The sequence below is a fragment of the Syngnathus typhle genome, linkage group LG17 (assembly GCF_033458585.1).
Source record: "Syngnathus typhle isolate RoL2023-S1 ecotype Sweden linkage group LG17, RoL_Styp_1.0, whole genome shotgun sequence".
Taxonomy (NCBI): domain Eukaryota; kingdom Metazoa; phylum Chordata; class Actinopteri; order Syngnathiformes; family Syngnathidae; genus Syngnathus; species Syngnathus typhle.
The window spans coordinates 984,036-1,002,230 of NC_083754.1; the positions used below are offsets into that span (position 1 = coordinate 984,036).

The window sequence follows — 18,195 nt, forward strand, 5'->3', positions numbered from 1 at the left end:
TTTTTTTTGCATAAACATAAAAGAAAATGACAAAAAAATGTTTTAGAGCTGTGCACTCCAAATCTGAGGTGTGTTTTCTGCAAGCTGTCGCCTTCTCAAGCTCACGCTGGAGCGATTTGGTCCTCCAGCCTGAGGGTAGAGCCAGCTTGAAACGGGAACACGTCTCAAGTTCGGTACCAAGTCTTACATTTCTTTTATTATTTCATTTGTTTCATGTGTGTTTTCTCTCTCTCTCTTTTTGAGTCACTTTTTAGACTGATCATTCAACAAAACAATCACTAATGCCTGTGTTCGTTTTTTTTTTTTTTTTTTTTTTTTCTTTGGTGTGTGTGTATGTGTGCATTTTTACTCCACACTGGATTAGAATCAAGGAACGGGACAGTTAGAGCGGGTGAGCGGTAGTTGCCGTTTGGTCTCAGATGCGCCTTGGAATTGTCGGTGCAGCACCAGCACTCAGAGCCCCGCCCACTTTTCCTCCCACTTAACTTGTGTCGGAGGTCAAATGTGCTCTTGTTTTTTTAATGAGAAACGAAGTAGTTGCACGAACTCAACGGTGACTGGAACAAAGAAACAAACATACTGAAGCGTCTCAATCATTGATCAGACAAATGGGCTGGCTAAGAATGGGCTACGCCACGCTCAATTTGAAGCAAGTGTCTTTCAACCAATGTTTTTATTTGTGTCTCTTTGGTTGGGGGCTAAGTCGAAAACGTTTTTGTTTCTACAATTAACATGGCTGAAAAATATCTGACAGGGTTCCCTAGCCCTATTCTAAACCAATGCCTGGGTGGAATATGCACATGCTAGTTTACACACGTCACGGGTATGTGTGTGTCTGTATGTGTGGCCCCTTGTACCCTCCCCAACATTGAAGAGATCATTAACATATCAGAAGAATAGAAAAAATAATAACAACAAATACTTGAATCAAAAGAAGCGCCAATAATGTAATGTGAACACTTTTTCTAGTTGTTTGTTTTTTTTTGTTTCCAAATCAAGAAATGTTGAAAAGGATTGACTTTGAAAAGGCAAAAGAAACGTGTGTATGTACGTATGTGTGTTGCGTGGGAGTGTTTGCACAAGGCTGCTTGTAGTGTAGGCCGCTGCGAGCGTGTCGGCCATTTTGTTAGTCAACTCAGTATTGTTGTGACTCTAGCGAGCCTCTCTAGCGAGCGTTGCACTGAGCGTCCTCATCCAGCTAAACCCAACCAACGACATGACACAAGTACCCGAGGGGGACCGTTCTCGTGTACGTGTTTACTCAAGGACTACAACAACAACAAAACGGAGAGAGAAAAAAAAAATACGTGTGCGTATCTTGTTTTGTCTTCAATGTAATGTTTATCTACCTTTAGTGGCTTTCATTGTGGTCAATAATCCAAGGAAAGTATGGGTCGTTGGCTCAGTGGCATAGTGGTAGAGTGTCCGCCCTGAGACCGGAAGGTTGTGGGTTCAAACCCTGGCCGGGTCATACCAAAGACTATAAAAATGGGACCCATTGCCTCCCTGCTTGGCACTCAGCATTAAGGGTTGGAATTGGGGGGTTAGATCACCAACTGATTCCCGAGCGCGGCACCGCTGCTGCTCACTGCTCCCCTCTCCCCCAGGGGATGGATTAAAATCACACGGGGATGGGTTAAATGCAGAGGACAAATTTCACCACACCCAGGTGTGTGTGTGACGATCATTGGGACTTTAATCTTTAATCTTAATCTTAATCTTGAGTATTGCACCGATTTTCAGACGCCGGGGTGTCTGAAAAGTTCCAGGACTTGTGTAACAAACTATATTTTGCACTTGAGTGTCTGAGCAGAGGTCTGAGCATCTGACACTTCCTGGCAGAGAAGGCTGTGAATTCGAAAATATCTTTTGTGGCACCATTCCTGGGATATTCCTGACGCAACTCGTAAAAACAGAAAAGAAAAAAAAAATCCAGACCTATGTATAGAATGAAAAAGAGACAAAAAAAGGTATCTGTGGCCATAGATGTTTGGTGGGGGGGTAGAAGGACTTCTGCTGTCTGAGGTGCCTACCTGTTATTATTTTGATTTGATTTTTTCTCTCTCTTTCTCACATTTCATTTCATTGTAAACACCGGGCCACTGACAGTTTACAAAACACTTTTGTTTCCTTCTGGACTTCCAAAAGAATTAAACGATGGGAATGTCAGGGGGAGGGAACGGTGTTTAAAAAAATTAAAAAAAATTAAAAAAAAGGATAAAAATGACAACAACAAAAAAAGAGGACAAATGCTTCCATTTTTCAAAGTGCAACCGAGAATGGCGATTTCTCGTGTTACTTTAAGAACTCTGGGATCGAACAGTGTTGTGTATCTGTTGGACTATCTGAAAAGCCTGTATGTTGTTTTTTTGGTTGATTCTCTATATTTTTGACTTTATACAAAACAAAACAACAATGGAAAAAAGACAACAAAAAAAAAATGACAATTGCTCACTATCTTGCACAGCTGAAAAAGTGGATCTCGTCTCAGGAAGGCCAGGGTTCCAGAGTACCACATCATTTTAATGTACATTTTGATGACAAATATTATTACGAACCATCTAAGCACTGAAAGTTCTGGATTTGGAGAAGGAGGAGCAAATACCAGTCGTTTCGAAATCCGTAGCAGTTACGTAATAACCAAATAATGGACTTTAAATGACTATGGAGTGCTTTATATATCTATATAAAAATCTGTATATTAAAATTGCTTTACATTTCAAAACAGAAAAAAAAGACAGTGAATAAGATGCAAAATGCTGTTTAGTGTTTTTTTTGTTTCTTGAGGTCCCATCCTGACTGAATCAGGAGCGTTGTGCATTATTCTCTTACCTTTTTTTTTTTTTTTTTTATTCTTTGTGTGTCTCATGAAACGATGAGTTTTTGCAGAACATTTGTTCGCACGGCAAAGGATGTTTGTGAAAACGAGGAGCTGGTTGTAAAGGAACACGAAACTATGCACAAGGGTCGGAGGATGGCCTACACTGGCGTGGTTGATTTATTGCAGGGGTCTTTGGGGGGGGGGGGGTCCAGTATGCGTATTGTTCATTTGAATATGTTTGTCCCCTGGTTCCGATCCACCTAGCGTCAGTCACATCGCCATGCTGTGTATTCCTATAAACCAATGAGCGTCTCACTCTTTAGCACTGTGGGATTCCAGCCTGTCACCCTCAAGGTTTTTATGAGGATTTTTTTTTTCTTCAAGGGGGGGGGGGATCAGTGGGTGTTTGGAATTAGGCTGCTTTTTCCGTGGGGGGGGGGGTATTAAGAGAAAAGAAATGTCTGTACTGAGATTTATTGATTTTCAAAGTCAGTGGCTTGTAATGTTTTATTTGGATTTTTCTCTGTGTATATCTTCTTCTCATAGAATGTGATTGTTCAAACGACATGCACCGAAAAACAAATGTTTTCATGAACTATGGAGCTTCTTTCAGATATGAATAAAATTGCGATTTTTCTCGGCTGTTTCAAAAACATTTGTTCTTTTTCCATTCAGGCTTTGAGCTTGATGTGTCTGGGACAGGCATAGTAGTTCTCCTCCGACTGTCTCAAAAGGGTGTTCGCGTGCAATGGAGAGGTGAGCTCCTCCTCCAGGGCGTTGTTCGGGGGGACTCCAGAGTTTTCCTCCTTCCTGCTCATTTCCTCATAAATAGGAACAGCAGCCGGCCCGGTGGGAGGAGGACGATCGGCCTTCACCTAAAACCCAAAATATTTCACGTGGCTAGAACGCAACCAGAGTGAGTCCCCATTTTGGTGATTATTCTTTGGGCCTACTCACACAATCTCTCAGAGCAAAGCACAAAAGCAAGATGAAAATGAGGACCGTCGCGGAAAAGATGGCCATGAGCAGAGGGGGGCAGAGGGAAGAGCAGCAACTCTCTGCGCAAACAAACTCGCTGGGTGAATTCATGCCCAACTGGACCTCTGGAACTATGAAAGGGAACATCATGCTTACCTGAGGCCTTAACCAGCAAGAAGAGCTGAGTGGCAGACAGGCCATCGTCTGGGTTTTCACACACGTACATTCCCGAGTCGCTTTGCTTTAAGTGCGACAGGTTCACCTTGAGCGCTGACGAGTTGCACCCGCCCGAAAGGTTCAGACGGCTCTTGTAGCCGGGGTCCACTTTGACCCCTGGACCCAGGGACAGAAGGGTGCGCTGAGCGGAGCCTCGGCGGTGGTACAGGTGGAGAGTGGTCAGTTTGCCGCATTCCTGCTGAAGGGGGCACGAGAGCTCCACAGATTGCTTTTCTACCAGCTCCACGAAGATCACATCTGCATTGACTGCACACACACACACACACACACACAGACAAAATGACATAAGCCAAAATCTGACGCTGAATTTAAAATGCCGCTCATTCTCACCCTCCAAGAGCCAAAGAGCCAGAAAATAAAACACGATGCCGGTCTTCATCATCTTCCAACTGAAGCTCAGTCACAATGAGCCTCCCACCACATCCTGCGCTCGCTTGATGTTGTTCTTTGCCACAAAGCAGGAAGAAACATCACGGCCGGAAGCAAGCTACTCTTATTATTCTTATGTACCTTCACTATTGGCTTTCACACTTAATAATTAGATGAGTTGACCAGTTGTTACTTTCCTAATGTTCTTCATTGCTTTTCACCACTCAAATGATCTATTTCAGAATGAACGAATAAGTGAATTATTTTACTAGTCCTGACGTAAAATGACAGCCATGTTTTGTACACTTTTATCATTTTATTATTATTATTATTATTATTATCTGAGAGTTATTCCAGGCATAGATGTGTGTGCGTGTGCGTGCGTGTGTGTGTGTGCGCCATGAGTGGCTGATAGGACTCAGGTGTGCAGTTCCAAGGTCACGTGACCTAATAAAAAGGTTCCCAGGTGAGGTTTGTTCAGGTCGGCAGCTCTCGGTGCAGGCAGAGTGTTTGTGTCCAGAGGCCCGCAGCAATGGCGCCTTTACTCCTCGTTCTGGTCTTAGCAGGTGTGACCTCCACGCTGGCTAGCCTTGACCTTCTCTTCTCCAAAAAGAATCTGTTGGATTATCACCATAAAGAGCCCGAACGAGTTGCGGCCGACCAGCGGCGGCCCCTCAACACGGTGCGGGTGACGTGCCGTCCGGACTCCTTGGAGATCCTGATTCAAGCCGACCTGTTTGGCGCCGGGATGCCGGTCCGCAGTTCCGAGGTGCGCCTCGGAACTGCGGAGCGGGAAAACACCCGTTGCGGCGCCGCGCCGTTCTCCGATCAGGAGTACAAAATAGTGGTTGGCCTTCTGGACTGTGGCACCAAATATTGGGTAAGCTATTGGGTCAGTGTTTCTGAAACGTTGTCTGAGCAATGTTGTGTCCACAGATGACTGACGTGTCTCTGGTCTACACCAACCTGCTCATCTACACTCCGGCAGCCTCGCCCGATGGCCTGATCCGAATGGACGGGGCGGTCGTTCCGATCGAGTGTCACTACGCCAGGTAAGGAAGGAAGGAAGTGTGTGTGTTGCTATGAAGTGATTGAAATGTCGTGCTGGTGTGTAGGCGCTACAGTCTGTCCAGTTCTTCCATCATGCCCACCTGGATCCCCTTCATGGCCACCCAAGCTGCAGTGGAAACTCTGGACTTTAAGCTGAGAATCATGACAAGTACGCCGCATCTGTCACGGCTTCCCTTTTGCTGGCCTCCTCAAATGTCTTTTTTTTGTCAGACAATTGGCAGTACGAGAGGAGCGCCAATGTCTACTACCTGGGCGAGCCGATTCTCCTGGAGGCCTCGGTCCGCCGGGGCCATCACGTGGGCCTGCGAGTGTTCCTGAGCAGCTGCGTGGCCACGCTGCAGCCAAACATCCACTCTGTGCCCAGATATGTTTTCATTGAAGACGGGTGAGAAAGCCAAATCCCAATTCCGTTGCCTTTTATTCAGTCTGCTATGGAAACGACACGTTGTATTGAACAGGTGCTTGTTGGATTCCAAGCTTCAGTCTTCCAAAGCTCGCTTCTTGCCGAGGACACAAGATGATAAGCTGCAATTGGCGATCGACGCCTTCAGGTTCCACGACGAAGACAGGGGAGAGGTGAGCCGTTGCCTCGTTTTGTAATGCGCATCTGCAGGCTGTAAAATGGCCGCCACTTGTCTTCTATAGCTTTACATCACGTGCCTCCTGACCGCGGTGCCCGTCCACGATACGGAAGCGCCCAACAAAGCGTGTACATTTGTCAACGGGAGGCAAGTGTCTGCTTCCATTTTGTACACTGTAAAGCGACAATATTTTCAAGAAGCACTTGCTCCTCCATTTTGTTTTTCAGGTGGCGTTCGGTTGACGGCAACGACTACCTGTGCGGCTATTGCCAAAGTCCAAGTAAAGTTGGCAATGCTCACGGTCAGCCTGCCAAGTTTGGACCTCGTGGTTTCGGCAAGCCGGCGAAACCACAAGGTCAATTGAAGAGCAAACTTCCCGCCAGTGGTACGTTTCAGTGTCCCCCTTTGCAAGCAACTGCAATAATTGACTTTTTTTTCCCCGCCAGGGTGGGAGCATCAGGCCAAAGTTGGTCCCGTGTTGGTTCTGCCCAAGCAGAAAAGTTGGACTATTCCTGAAGAGGAGCTGCCACCAGTGCTTCAAAAGATGAAGAGGCCTGCTCTGTACGGCAGCCAGTGGCAGAGCGGCCTCAAGCGTTTGAAAGGTGAGTGGCGCTCTCCACAAGGAACTCCTATCTCTGCTCAAGCTGCACGTCCGGCTTTAGAACCAGAGAATGGGATCATCCCTGGCCTGTTCACTGAAGACCTGCACCAGGATGACCTCACCTCTGACGAAAACCTCGTTGACGGCACAAGTGAAAAAGACCTGAAAGGTACGAGAGATGCTTTCAAATGGGAGAACTGGTTCTTCATCTCTTTTCTGGTGCAGATGATGATGATGAAGAAAGTCAAGTCACTGAGCCAACACCCACCCTGCCAAGTGGACATGACTACTTCACCGAGGATCCTCGGGTGGATTTCACCCCCGTCTCCAACTTGACTGATACCTCTGACAAATCTATGAAGGAGTCACAGAGATAATAAAAGTTGCAATCAAACTTGGTTTCTTTTGAACGGTGTCAAGATTTCTTTGGTGTGTGGGGCAGTTGTGCTTGAGCCTAATAAATTCTGCTGAGCAGCACTAAATGCTTCCAAATTGTTAGTGCCTGATCCACTTCTGCATTTTATGTCTTAACGCATTAGCATTGGTTCTCTAATAGTAGAATGGAGCACTCCTGATTCTGAAACGAAGCCTAATAAATTCTGAGGAGCAACACCATCACTAAATGCTTCCAAATTGTTAGTGCCTTACCCACTTCTGCTTTTTATGTCTTAACGCATTAGCGTTGGTTCTTTAATAGTAGAATGGGGCACGCCTGATTGGGAAATGAAGCATTTTGAGTTTCCTTCATTTGATCATGTGTCTGCTCAGTTTGGGTCACATGACTGAAGTTGGGAAACCCCGTTGGTAACCATTGACCTTTAAATGATTAAGTGTGAGGAAATTAGGGAGTTGCGATTGAGCTATGAGCCCTGCCAAATGACTCGTTTTGTTTTTGACCTTTTTAGCGGTGCCCATAGGGAGAGGTGTAGCCGAGGCAGGGTGGCGCCCCGGCTAGGACTCCTTGCGCCCGGGTTGGAAAAAATCGAGCTTTCTCGATTCTTCATTTTCATGCCGTTTTTTTTTCTTTCGGTATTGCGCGAATGTGCTTGCCCTATTCTATGTGCGCGATGTTATCCATATTCACCGTTTGCCTCCCGGACCCGGATGTTTTAGCGATCAGCGAACGGCGTGGGTGATGTTCGATTTTTTTTTCCTGTGGGCGTGCGCCCCTACTGGAAAAATTCCTGGCTACGCCTCTGCCCATAGACGCAACAAGATGGCATTCAGCGAAACTCCGCCCCAAACTGGTCTCCAGCCAATCAAGTGCCAACAAATCAATTGATAATTGCTTACAGATGCCGATCTCAGGTGACCTTAGTATAAATTGGACCGGCGTGCCAGTTCTGCTAACAGGTGAACGAAGAATGTTTGCCTCTGTTGGTCGGCACCCCGCGTTAGCAGCGAACACAATGGCGGCGGCGGCCTTCTTCTGTCTCTCGCTGCTCCTGTCGTCTTGCGCGGCCAATCGGACTTTGAAGGAAGGGCCCATGATTGACGAAGACGGGGGCGAGTACAAGTCCCCCGTGGTTGTGGTGGAAAGCAGCGAAAGCCCATCCAACCCGTTGCCTCCCGTGCTGGTGACGTGCACGCCGTCGTCAATGATCATCCAGGTGAAGACTGACCTGTATGGAGCGACAATATCTCCAGAGGAGCTTTTCCTGGGCGAGGAGTTTTTGGGCCTCGGACAGTGCCAGGCTTTTGCTGCTAGTGACTCTGAGCTGGTTATCAAGGCTGGACTCCAGCAATGTGGCACCCAGCTAACAGTAAGTAATGTCTATTTTTTTATTTTTCTACCACTTGAATGTGGCTTGAGGCGTTCTATTTACATGACTGCAGTTTATCTGGCCCCTGTGGTGTGAAAACTTCCTGTTTTTTTGACTAACCTGACACTTTTGCCTCTACCTAATTGGAACGGAGCCTATGTGGCCAAAAAAGAGTTCCCATAAAACGTTTTCCATCTGCAGATATCGGAAGACTCCTTGATCTACTCGAACCAGCTGACCTTTTCACCTGCTCCCGATCATCATGACGTCACAAGGAAGACCCAACGCGCAGTGCCCGTGTCTTGTCACTACAAAAGGTAACACTGGTGACTCTCCTACATATATGCTTCAATGAAGACTAGGACTGATTATTGTCCAAATGTGCATTTCTGCTCAAAGTACCAGAAATGTATTCAAAGCCTGCTTAATTGTCAGTTTGTTCACATGCCAAGACTCACAAAGACAATTCCAATCCGTCTTCTATTGTAAGTGTGTATTGTGTTTGTACAGGACACACATTGTGAGCAGTCCTCCTCAGGCGCCTCTTCAGATTCTCGCTACATCTCGCAAGACCCCGTCAGCAACCTCGGACTTCTCCTTGAAGCTGATGTCTGGTGAGAGCAGCGGCAGCTACCGTTTGTGTTGACTTTGCGTGTTCAGCTTTGTGTCCTCTGTAGACGACTGGACAAGACTGAGGCTGTCCAATGTCTTCTACTTGGGAGACATGCTCAACATGGAGGCGTCCTACACCAATCCCGGTCCGGAGCCCAGACGGCTCTTTGTCGCCAGCTGCGTGGCAACGCTGAGCCCAGAGGCGTCGTCCGTGCCGCGATACTTCCTCGTTGAGAACGACGGGTAAGATGCAAAGTCTCAAGGAGGTCCACTGAGGTCAAAGTTGTCTCTCTCCCTTTCTCTCAGGTGTCTCGCAGACTCCAAACAGCCAGGATCGAGAGCACGCTTCCTGTCCAGGACCAGGGCGGATGTTCTGCGGCTGCAGCTGGATGCGTTCCTCTTTAACCGAGATGAAAGAAACACGGTGAGTTGCTTCGAGTGAAATGTCACCAGAGACATTTCCAACCTGTCTCTTTTTTTCAGCTTTTTCTAACATGCCGCCTGAAAGTCACCTCTGATATGCGGAGGAGCACCCCTGCCAACAAGGCTTGCACTTATATGAATACAAGGTAAGCGCCCTGAGCGAGTTTGTGTGAACGTGCTCAAAGTCCTTTCAGCGTCAGATGGGAAAATGTTGACGGGAGCCCTGACGTGTGCCATTGCTGTGATGACACCTGCAGACAATATTCCCACAAGCATCTCAAACTTGATGGTAAAATGCAAACAAAGCCTCTGTAGCGACTACATGTATTGACCCCATTTCCTTCTTTTGCAGGTACCAAGGTGTGTGATGTTATCAGTCTCGGCCCACTTGTGATTCTGCCCAAAAAGTAGGCAGGCAAGCAACAAGGTTGTCAATAAAATAGTTCTTTTCACAACGATCTGTTTGGTTTTGTCGTCCCTCACTATGCCAAGAGCATGCGTGTTGGGGGAAGACAGCTTTTGCTTCCCTGGAAATTGCATAGAGACCAAAGTGAATCTGCACCGTAGGTGAACCACCTCGTCTTTCAGGCGCCACGCTATCGCCATCTTCTGGCCAGTCTGTGAAATGAAGAGGAGCGGTCGTGTTACGTGTCGTGCGGGACCAATGGTCAACTCTGACTTGCAGCACACTTTTAAAACGGTTCCTGGTTCCAATTGCAGCTTGCTGGCTGCAACTTGTTGACTCACTGGACGCATTCTGCTACATGCATGGAAGAAAAAGCCCCATGCAGTCAGTCAGTCCCTGCAGGTAGATGACGTGGAGCCTGCCTGCATTCTTCCAAATTGCGTGGAAAGCGATCAAGTTCCTTGATTGATGCAGGTGAGTGACAAGGCACCTTTTTGTTTACGTTGTATATGATATCCCCAAGCAAAGTTACTAATACCTCACAGGAGCCCTATTCGAATAAATAGAGGTTGAATTGCATATTTAAAATAGTTTCTTTATTCAACTCGGTGACTCTGTCATATCCTACCTCTATTGGCACCAAGTTACGATCATAACTGCATTTTTCATTATAGACGGCAGCTATTGCTTCAAAAATGTTAACTCCATCCACTGACGTTCACTTTGAAATGACAATTCATGTAAGAAAATATAAAAGTGCTGTATAGAGTGAAAAATAGTACATCAAAATACTCCTAATAAACGGTACAGCAGAATCCATTCTCTTTAAATGTGCATTCAGTCATGTGTATTGAGTTAATACCGCATGTTCTTCTTTGTATACAGTCGGTCGAACTAAAAAGAATAAACAGATATTACTCATGAAATCTTGGAGACCTCATTCAGCATTAAAAACACCCAATACGGTGCATTTGTAAGTATAAAAGCAGTAATAAAAACAACCAATCATTTGTAAATTGAAAATGTCAACAAATAGTCAAAAGTCATCACGGCTAATATTTGTGTGTCAAGTATCGCGTATTTGGGCCGCTGTTGGCATGAAGTGCTGTTCATATCCCGATGCGTCTTGTTCCTCCTCTTCTGATGAACTCCCAGCGTCATCTACTCGGCTTAAATCCTTTCCCTCCGCCGAGTCAACCATTTTGCTGTACTGCTGCTCTTTGCCATATTGTCTTTGCCTTGTACATCCTGCTGGGTTTGTGTGCTCTTCAGGGAGGCACTTGTGTTCACATACAGGTGGCTGGGTGAGCACGATCTCTAACGTAGACATGGTAGGATGTGCTTCAGAGATGGGGACGCTGATCCAAGACAAGGCCTCATTGGCCTGCTTGGCCTGCAGTCAGTCACACAGTTAAGATCTTTTCTCTTCTAGCCTTTACAGTGATAAATAGAAGTCAACTCACCTGATACTGGAGCATTTGGAAGATGGTGCTATTGTACGGATCTGGTACGTTCTCGTTTATACACAGACACGTCTTGCTCGATCCTTGATGCAAACTGTCATACAAGCATGCGTGCTAGGTTAGTGACGTTGAAACGGGAACAAGCATTAGCATCAGACAAAATAATCTCTTATCTCACCTGTATAAAGCAAAAAGACAGCACATTATGACCAAGAGACCGAGCAGGGGGGCAAATATGTGTGCTGACAAATAGAAAGAAGGGGATGGATGATGAAATATATATTTTTTTTCTTTTCGTCAGAAGGCTGATTGTGAGGAGAAAATAGTTACATTTTGATTGCAACACAAGATGCTCAGGTTGCTTTGTGATGAAACTGGTGGTGACGTTGGCTCCTGGCCCAGCTTCAGTCACAGCCTTGATCCACACTTGACACTCCTGATTGGGCTTGAGATTGGCCAGCTCAAACGTCTTATTTTCTCTCTGAGGGGAAGCGCTCACGTTGTGCACGGCTGTAAAGCAAAGTAGGTTGCTTGAAATCAGGTCAAGGATTTCAACGATTGCATCTTTGCACTTTACCCATTTGGCCATGAACGCCGATTTGGTAATAGAGGATCTGGCCGTTCTGTTCCGTCAGCACCGCAGGCTCCCAAAATAGTGTCGCATGCGTCGCAGCAATGGAAATGACTTTAAATGAACGCACTTTGGCGGGAACTGAAAAGAGATTGTGACTATTTTTAGGAGGGAATCAAAACTGGATGGATGGATGGATGGATGGATGGATGGATGGATGGATGGATGGATGGAGACCTACTTCCATGACAAGAATATCCAATCGCCGATGAAATAAGACGGCTTTCTTGATTGCTCCTAACAGCGAACAGTGACACCTGGTAGGCTCTGTATTTTTCAAAATGACCTGTAAAGGGGAAACGCAGTCAAAGGCCATGATGAAATCCAAGTGTTGACTTTTTCAACTATGTAGCAATGACATTAGCGTAGCCAAAGAAAACCAACCTGTAAATGTAAATGTAGTACAGCTTTTATTGACTCTGATCCAATCAAATCCTTTGCCCAGAGGACTTCCTGCTTGTTTGTATTGCACCACATATTCCTTAAATGATTTGGCATCAGGGAGATGAGATGGAAGATTCCACGAGACGGTGAGGTTCGCCGTATTCATCCTGACATCGATAGGGTGCTCGCTTGTCACTTTACCTAAAAAAAAAAAAGCCTCATCAGAGAAGAGCATTAGATACCTACAGCAGACCTTTATTGACAATCTGGTCAAGTGATACCTAGCGTTGTTGGAATTGTGATGTAAGCGGGCAGAGTAGCACCATGGGCGTTGTAGGCTGATATAGCGGCCGACGATATGTTCTTTAGAGAGGAGTTGAGATGGCAATGCGGCCCGTCGCACACCAAGCAGTCCATCGGCTCAGCGGCGGAAATATTCATTAGTACGCTCGTGCCGTGTTTGGAGAACAGCTTGACTTTGTAGCCCAGAATGTGGCCACAAGCCTGCGATAGAGGAAGCTTCTGGGAAGGGGGCGGGATAATGTCGCATGAGGCAAGACATATGACTATATTGAATTCTATTTTCTGTTGCGTAAGAACACACTTATAATTATTACAATGACTAAATTGTGTGTTGTCTACCTTCCAAGTCATAGCACAGTCCAAATTTGTGGCAGGCACGCCGCAGTCCTTCCATACATTTATCGGTCCAGTGGGGGCTAAAAAAACAAACAAACCCAGGTGTGCTCCAACCATTAGACTCGTGATTTTTTGAAACCACCTCCCTTGTAGGTAGGCTTACCTGTTTCAAGGCAGATTCTGTGAATTGCACTCCAGTCGCTGCTCAAGCCCGTGGCACAGGAACAGCGAACCTGAATTTCATACACGATACCAGCCTCCACCAGGCTGTCAAAGTCGTAGCTGCCTTGCGCTCCAATTTCTTCCTACGCCAAAAGTAAAACGCATGAGCAAATATTTCGATTTGCACCTGAAAATCCATGAGGATTTGCAGCCATTGACAGTTCCACCTCATGCCAGCGTGTTTCTGCTTGAGTCCGAAATTGCACATGGCACTTTCCCAAAGAGAGGTGCGGCTCATCGCAGATGGAACTCCAGGATATTTCCAAAGGATCTTGGGGGCTCGATGAAATGACAGGAGGCGACGGCTTCACTAAAGGCAGAGAGAAAACAGAAAAATGTCAACTACAAAGAAATACCGTCCGTCACTCCTTAGGCAGAATATTTCCAGGACTCACTAATGTCTCCTGTGTTGAAAACAGCCACTTGAGATTTGGCAGAACCGTTTTTGTTCTCAGCCTTCACCCAAACTTGAAGTTCACCGTTCATGGAAAAGTGTTCCCGGCCGATCGTCCCACTCCAACTGGCCCCAGTATGCACAAATTCCTCTCTGGAGAGGATATTTGGGGTTACTTTTTCCACCTCTGTCATTCACTGGTCAGCAGCGCCATGTTGCTCTTACCTGCCGTTTTCTCTTTTCCAGTGGAGACTGGAATTTGTCGGAGGATCAATTTTGTGATTCCAATGACAGTAAATATCAACCCCGCAGCTGTCATGACATGGAATGTGGCACTTGGGTTTGGAAGGGGGCTCTGGAGGACCTAATGAACCCAAAAGAGTCAGTTTAAAAAAAGAAAGAATTTCAAAGTTGCAATGCAGCAGAAAATAGAGCTCTGCCGGGCACTACCAGGAAAGGAGCAGACGGTACATGATTTTTTCACAGCACATTTGTCTCAATACGAGCTACAAGCTTAAATGTGTGTGTGTGTGTGTGTGTGTGTGTGTAGTTGCAAAAGAGCCTACCTGCAGCAGCAAAAGAAATTGCCATGTTGACTATTAAGATTGAGAAAAGCCATCTTGGAGCCATTCCATTTGGATCAAGGCCTCATCTGCCTGTCAAAATAAACACATTGATACTCTACTCATCCAATAAATATTTAGTAGTTGTGTCAACAAAAGATGTTGCTTACTGAAACCGTGTTTTTTGTGTACGTCAACAGGAGGTATTCTGTCAGCCAGAGGTTCCACTGACTTGGCAGGCCTTGGGCAGATCCAGTATGTGCTGTCACAACTTGAGAAGGCACAGGTAAGTGTATTGCGTTGAAATATATTGCAAATCAGTTGATATTGATTATGCCTCGATTGACACACCGCACAATTAGTTGCTGGACAAAAATCAAAATAGTAATCAAATTCTTCTTTTAACTTTTTTAATTTAGTATTTGTTGCAAAGAGACTCGTTTACACCATAGCAAGTGTTTATTATTTATTTAACACTCATTTCATTTATTGTTTGTGCCTTCTTGTTTTTATTTTGTGTTGTCTACTTGTATGTTTATCGTGTACTGTGTCTCGTCACCGTGGGATGGAGGAAACGGAATTTCGGTTTCTTTGGGTGTCTTGACATATGAAGGGATTGACAATAAAGCTGACTTTGACTTTAAGCACACTGTTACACAACTCAAGGTAGAATGACTTTGACTGTGACTATTACAGCATCGTGGTGGTTATACCTGTTATTTTCTCGAAGTTAATCCTTTTGATCTTCATACTAAACAGAGTTCACACAGCGCTAAATGTGCATACTAAGCACAACACTTTCTCATTTCCTTTTCAAAAGTTTGATTGCTGAACTTCCCGTTTTTCATTTAAGCAAGTCTTGACCAGATTGACGACTGGACTGGCAGACCTCAGATGAAGCGGATTTTACGGGCACAAAGCAATTTAGTGTCGCTGAAATGTCATAAGATTCCATTGATCTTTATACACAGCACGTGTCGAAAAGGGAACATTTTGAAGTGCGTTATGGTCGTTATCCAACCCCCCCGATGACATCACTTTACATTTCCGTTTACCGTAATCGGAAAGCCAAACTTGCTGGGTAGAGACAGTGACTATACTTTGGAAGTTTCAGTCTAAAATCAGAATACGCGTGATGAATAACAATGATGTATAGAGTAGCGTCGTACCTCATCACCGATGAAAGCCCAGATGTGAGCGAGCGAGCGCTCCGTCAAGCCAGCGTAGCGTATGTTGTCGCGATGTCTTCCGTGTTGAGCGGAATCAATGGACCGCCCTCGCCCGTCAGCATATTGATGACGTACCCACCACGTGATAGGGAAGTCAGTGCCTTCACGTTCCGAAGCGTTTATAGTCGACGACCCTTCAAGGATAAATGTTTTCCAACGCAAATATTTTGTGCTCTCATGACATAATTCTGTCACAATTGGTCCATTCATCTGACAAATGAAAACAGCTCAGTTTTGATGCTTTCACACTGATGCAATATAATCAAACGTTCATGGGGGAAAAAAAATGAGTGCATACATAGGTGTGTGTTTAATTTCAATAATATACAACAAAATTCTGCAAATCAGCAAAGGGAACTGATTTCACTCTTGCTGCAGCCCCACTTGCAGCACGCATTGGAAAGACCCAAAACCACTTCCCGGCCCTTGCGATCCGCCTTCCTCAGGGCTTCAAGAATCTCTTCGGTGATAAAAGAACGAGTTGGCCGGCTGAAGATTCCGTCATGGTTTTCATTTGATGTGAAATCAAGATCTCTGTTTCTGTGGAGTATAGTCTCCATCACAGGATTGTGACTCAATTCCTCCGAAGACTCTTGATGGGAGTCCAATAGGTCTTCCGCTGCAGTAAAGAGCAAAAGATGAGTTTGGAAGGAATGCTACAAGTGCCATTCATGTCACTACAATTGGAAATGACAAAATTCCTTTCCATAATAGACAAGGAAACTGTCTCACCTGAAGTTCTGAGCGAGCGTCTCCATCGTGAACCGCCACAAGTGAAGATGACTGATCGGATGAACTCCCGACCGCAGAGCTTGACGCCGTAAATTGGATGGTCCATAGGCTGAACTTCATTTGCAAGCAGACATAGCGCCAGAAGCACAACTTTCCACATAGTAAGGACCCTAAGGAAATCAAAGCAGAGAGAGCCAATTACTTCTGTTGTGCCGCAATTAGGTTCCTGTGTCCCTGTCTGCAACGGCTTTGACTATGCCACTGACCCAAGCGGGCTTTATAAAGCTCTCTGAAGTAAGGGGGGCATGCATATTGAGCATGCAGGATCCCCTGACAGATTTGAAATGGAGATACAGTCCGAGCGAGACCTTTATGAAGAATAAAAAGCGGATCAAAGGTCAGAGTGCTTTTGTCACTTTTGTTGTCATTTGTGGAACTTTGATTGTCCCCCGAGTTAATAGCGTAAAGCAAGCTATCATCCTGAATTGTCGCTATATTGAAAGAATCACAATGGTCACGTATAAAAGTCAAAGGATTTTAACAGCCTAATAACTCAAATATTAATGTTTTGAATTCATATAATTTCACATTCATAAAGTGCTCTTATGTTGAATTTCATGATACTGTGACCTCATATTGTGGTAGGTGAGTGTATATGCCCCTCTCACTTAATACTTGAATCTAGATCCTTTTGGGGTTTAGCTATTAAAATTCAGATTCAAAATTCTTCAGATGTAAATACAATACCTACGTAACCACAAATACGTGTACGTTCACCAACGTCACTATAATAATAAAGTACATTAAACCAAAATCACGATTGCCTTTGCATGGTATTTATAATCCTGCCACGTTAAACCATGCACCAATACCAATTTGTACGACCTCCACATTACCACCCTGTCTTTTTGATAATCCTGCCATTGGTTTAACACAAAGGTGAGCAGAGAGAACAGAGCCATTACTGGTGACATTTTCAAAGTCCGATAACATGCAACTCTAGTTATGAGTCGCACAAAAATGAAACACATTTTATCTGTGGAGCCACTAGTCAAAGGTCATTCATTTGGAAAATTACAAAAGTGTGATGAATTTGTAATTAGTAGGACAATGGCACGCAAATGGCATTTTAATAATGACATTCATTTGAAAAAAGTCATAAATGTCACCTGCAGTTAATGCCTTCATATCTGCGCATTATTATAATCAACTAAATATGCAGGTGTTCTTGCACCCATCCATTTTCTATACTGCTTGTCATCGCTGGGGTGGCAGGTTAGCTGAGGTCGAACCCAGATGAGGCAGGGCCCATTCTGGACTGGCTGCCAATCAATTGCATGACACAAATAACCGCTCACACCTATGGACAAGTCATGTTGAGTGTAACAACTGAAGTTGCCCAATATCATTTGTCTAAATTTCATCTTTTAACGTAATAAGGTTCATGTTCAAGAGTTTTAATGTGATAAGTTTCACATTTTAAGCGATAGGTTCGTGTAAATGATCAAATATGCTAAACATATTGTTTTTCTTGATGTCATTCCAAGACTACCGTTTTTTTCCATGTATAATGCGCAAATTTTAACTAATTTATTGTCCTAAAATCTGGGGTGCGCATTATACATTGGTACAAAAAAAAAAGTTTATTTTTTTTTATTTGAATCCGGATATGATACGGAGGCCGCCATTACAGATGCGCTTTCTTCTCTGCTGTTCACGTCAAACACACTCCATACGAACACAATGCTCTCGTATCAGACATTTGCTCGATCACCTGCTCGTTTGCTGTCACAATGTACCCTACACAAATCCGAAACATTTCTTCGGTAGCGAGTTTGCTAGCGCATGCGCAGTAATACTGACCGGCAGAATAACATCCGGTTGTTCCCAAAGATGATCTTTTTTCTGAAATAATTTTAAGTTTACGGACTTAAGTAGGAGTCAAAATTTGGGTGCGTATTATACATGGGTACAGGCTTTTTTCCAGCATCAACATGCCATTTTTAGGGTGCGTGTTATACATGGGGGCGCATTATACACGGAAAAAAACGGTATTTATCCAGTCGTGCCAGTCAA

The 18,195-nt window shown here is 44.9% G+C and overlaps 4 protein-coding genes and 1 pseudogene across 4 annotated transcripts; 2 read left to right on the forward strand and 3 right to left on the reverse strand.

Moving 5' to 3' along the window:
- Window positions 1–2,048: 2,048 nt before the first annotated feature.
- Window positions 2,049–4,490, reverse strand: LOC133170538 (uncharacterized). The gene is made up of 4 exons (XM_061303538.1): window positions 4,367–4,490; window positions 3,956–4,282; window positions 3,779–3,879; window positions 2,049–3,696 (listed from the first exon to the last, which is right to left on the reverse strand). Exons 1-4 carry the CDS (start codon window positions 4,416–4,418, stop codon window positions 3,493–3,495), a joined length of 684 nt encoding a protein of 227 aa, XP_061159522.1. The 5' UTR covers window positions 4,419–4,490; the 3' UTR covers window positions 2,049–3,492.
- LOC133170728 (zona pellucida sperm-binding protein 3-like) lies at window positions 4,277–7,035 on the forward strand. The gene is made up of 10 exons (XM_061303858.1): window positions 4,277–5,285; window positions 5,342–5,457; window positions 5,521–5,624; window positions 5,687–5,861; window positions 5,935–6,052; window positions 6,122–6,204; window positions 6,285–6,442; window positions 6,504–6,659; window positions 6,720–6,827; window positions 6,884–7,035. The coding sequence occupies exons 1-10, from the start codon at window positions 4,938–4,940 to the stop codon at window positions 7,033–7,035; spliced, it is 1,518 nt and encodes a 505-aa protein (XP_061159842.1). The 5' UTR covers window positions 4,277–4,937.
- Window positions 7,036–7,769: 734 nt separating this feature from the next.
- Window positions 7,770–9,894, forward strand: LOC133170729 (zona pellucida sperm-binding protein 3-like; annotated as a pseudogene).
- A 542-nt stretch (window positions 9,895–10,436) lies between these two features.
- Window positions 10,437–15,442, reverse strand: il12rb2l (interleukin 12 receptor, beta 2a, like). The gene is made up of 16 exons (XM_061303913.1): window positions 15,328–15,442; window positions 14,329–14,429; window positions 14,162–14,251; window positions 13,821–13,959; window positions 13,597–13,748; window positions 13,369–13,511; window positions 13,143–13,284; window positions 12,983–13,059; window positions 12,622–12,862; window positions 12,341–12,541; window positions 12,138–12,242; window positions 11,903–12,037; window positions 11,656–11,835; window positions 11,504–11,567; window positions 11,326–11,419; window positions 10,437–11,255 (listed from the first exon to the last, which is right to left on the reverse strand). Exons 3-16 carry the CDS (start codon window positions 14,223–14,225, stop codon window positions 10,929–10,931), a joined length of 2,064 nt encoding a protein of 687 aa, XP_061159897.1. The 5' UTR covers window positions 14,226–14,251; window positions 14,329–14,429; window positions 15,328–15,442; the 3' UTR covers window positions 10,437–10,928.
- A 241-nt stretch (window positions 15,443–15,683) lies between these two features.
- On the reverse strand, window positions 15,684–16,619 carry rln3a (relaxin 3a). The gene is made up of 2 exons (XM_061302419.1): window positions 16,120–16,619; window positions 15,684–16,006 (listed from the first exon to the last, which is right to left on the reverse strand). Exons 1-2 carry the CDS (start codon window positions 16,277–16,279, stop codon window positions 15,732–15,734), a joined length of 435 nt encoding a protein of 144 aa, XP_061158403.1. The 5' UTR covers window positions 16,280–16,619; the 3' UTR covers window positions 15,684–15,731.
- Window positions 16,620–18,195: the final 1,576 nt, after the last annotated feature.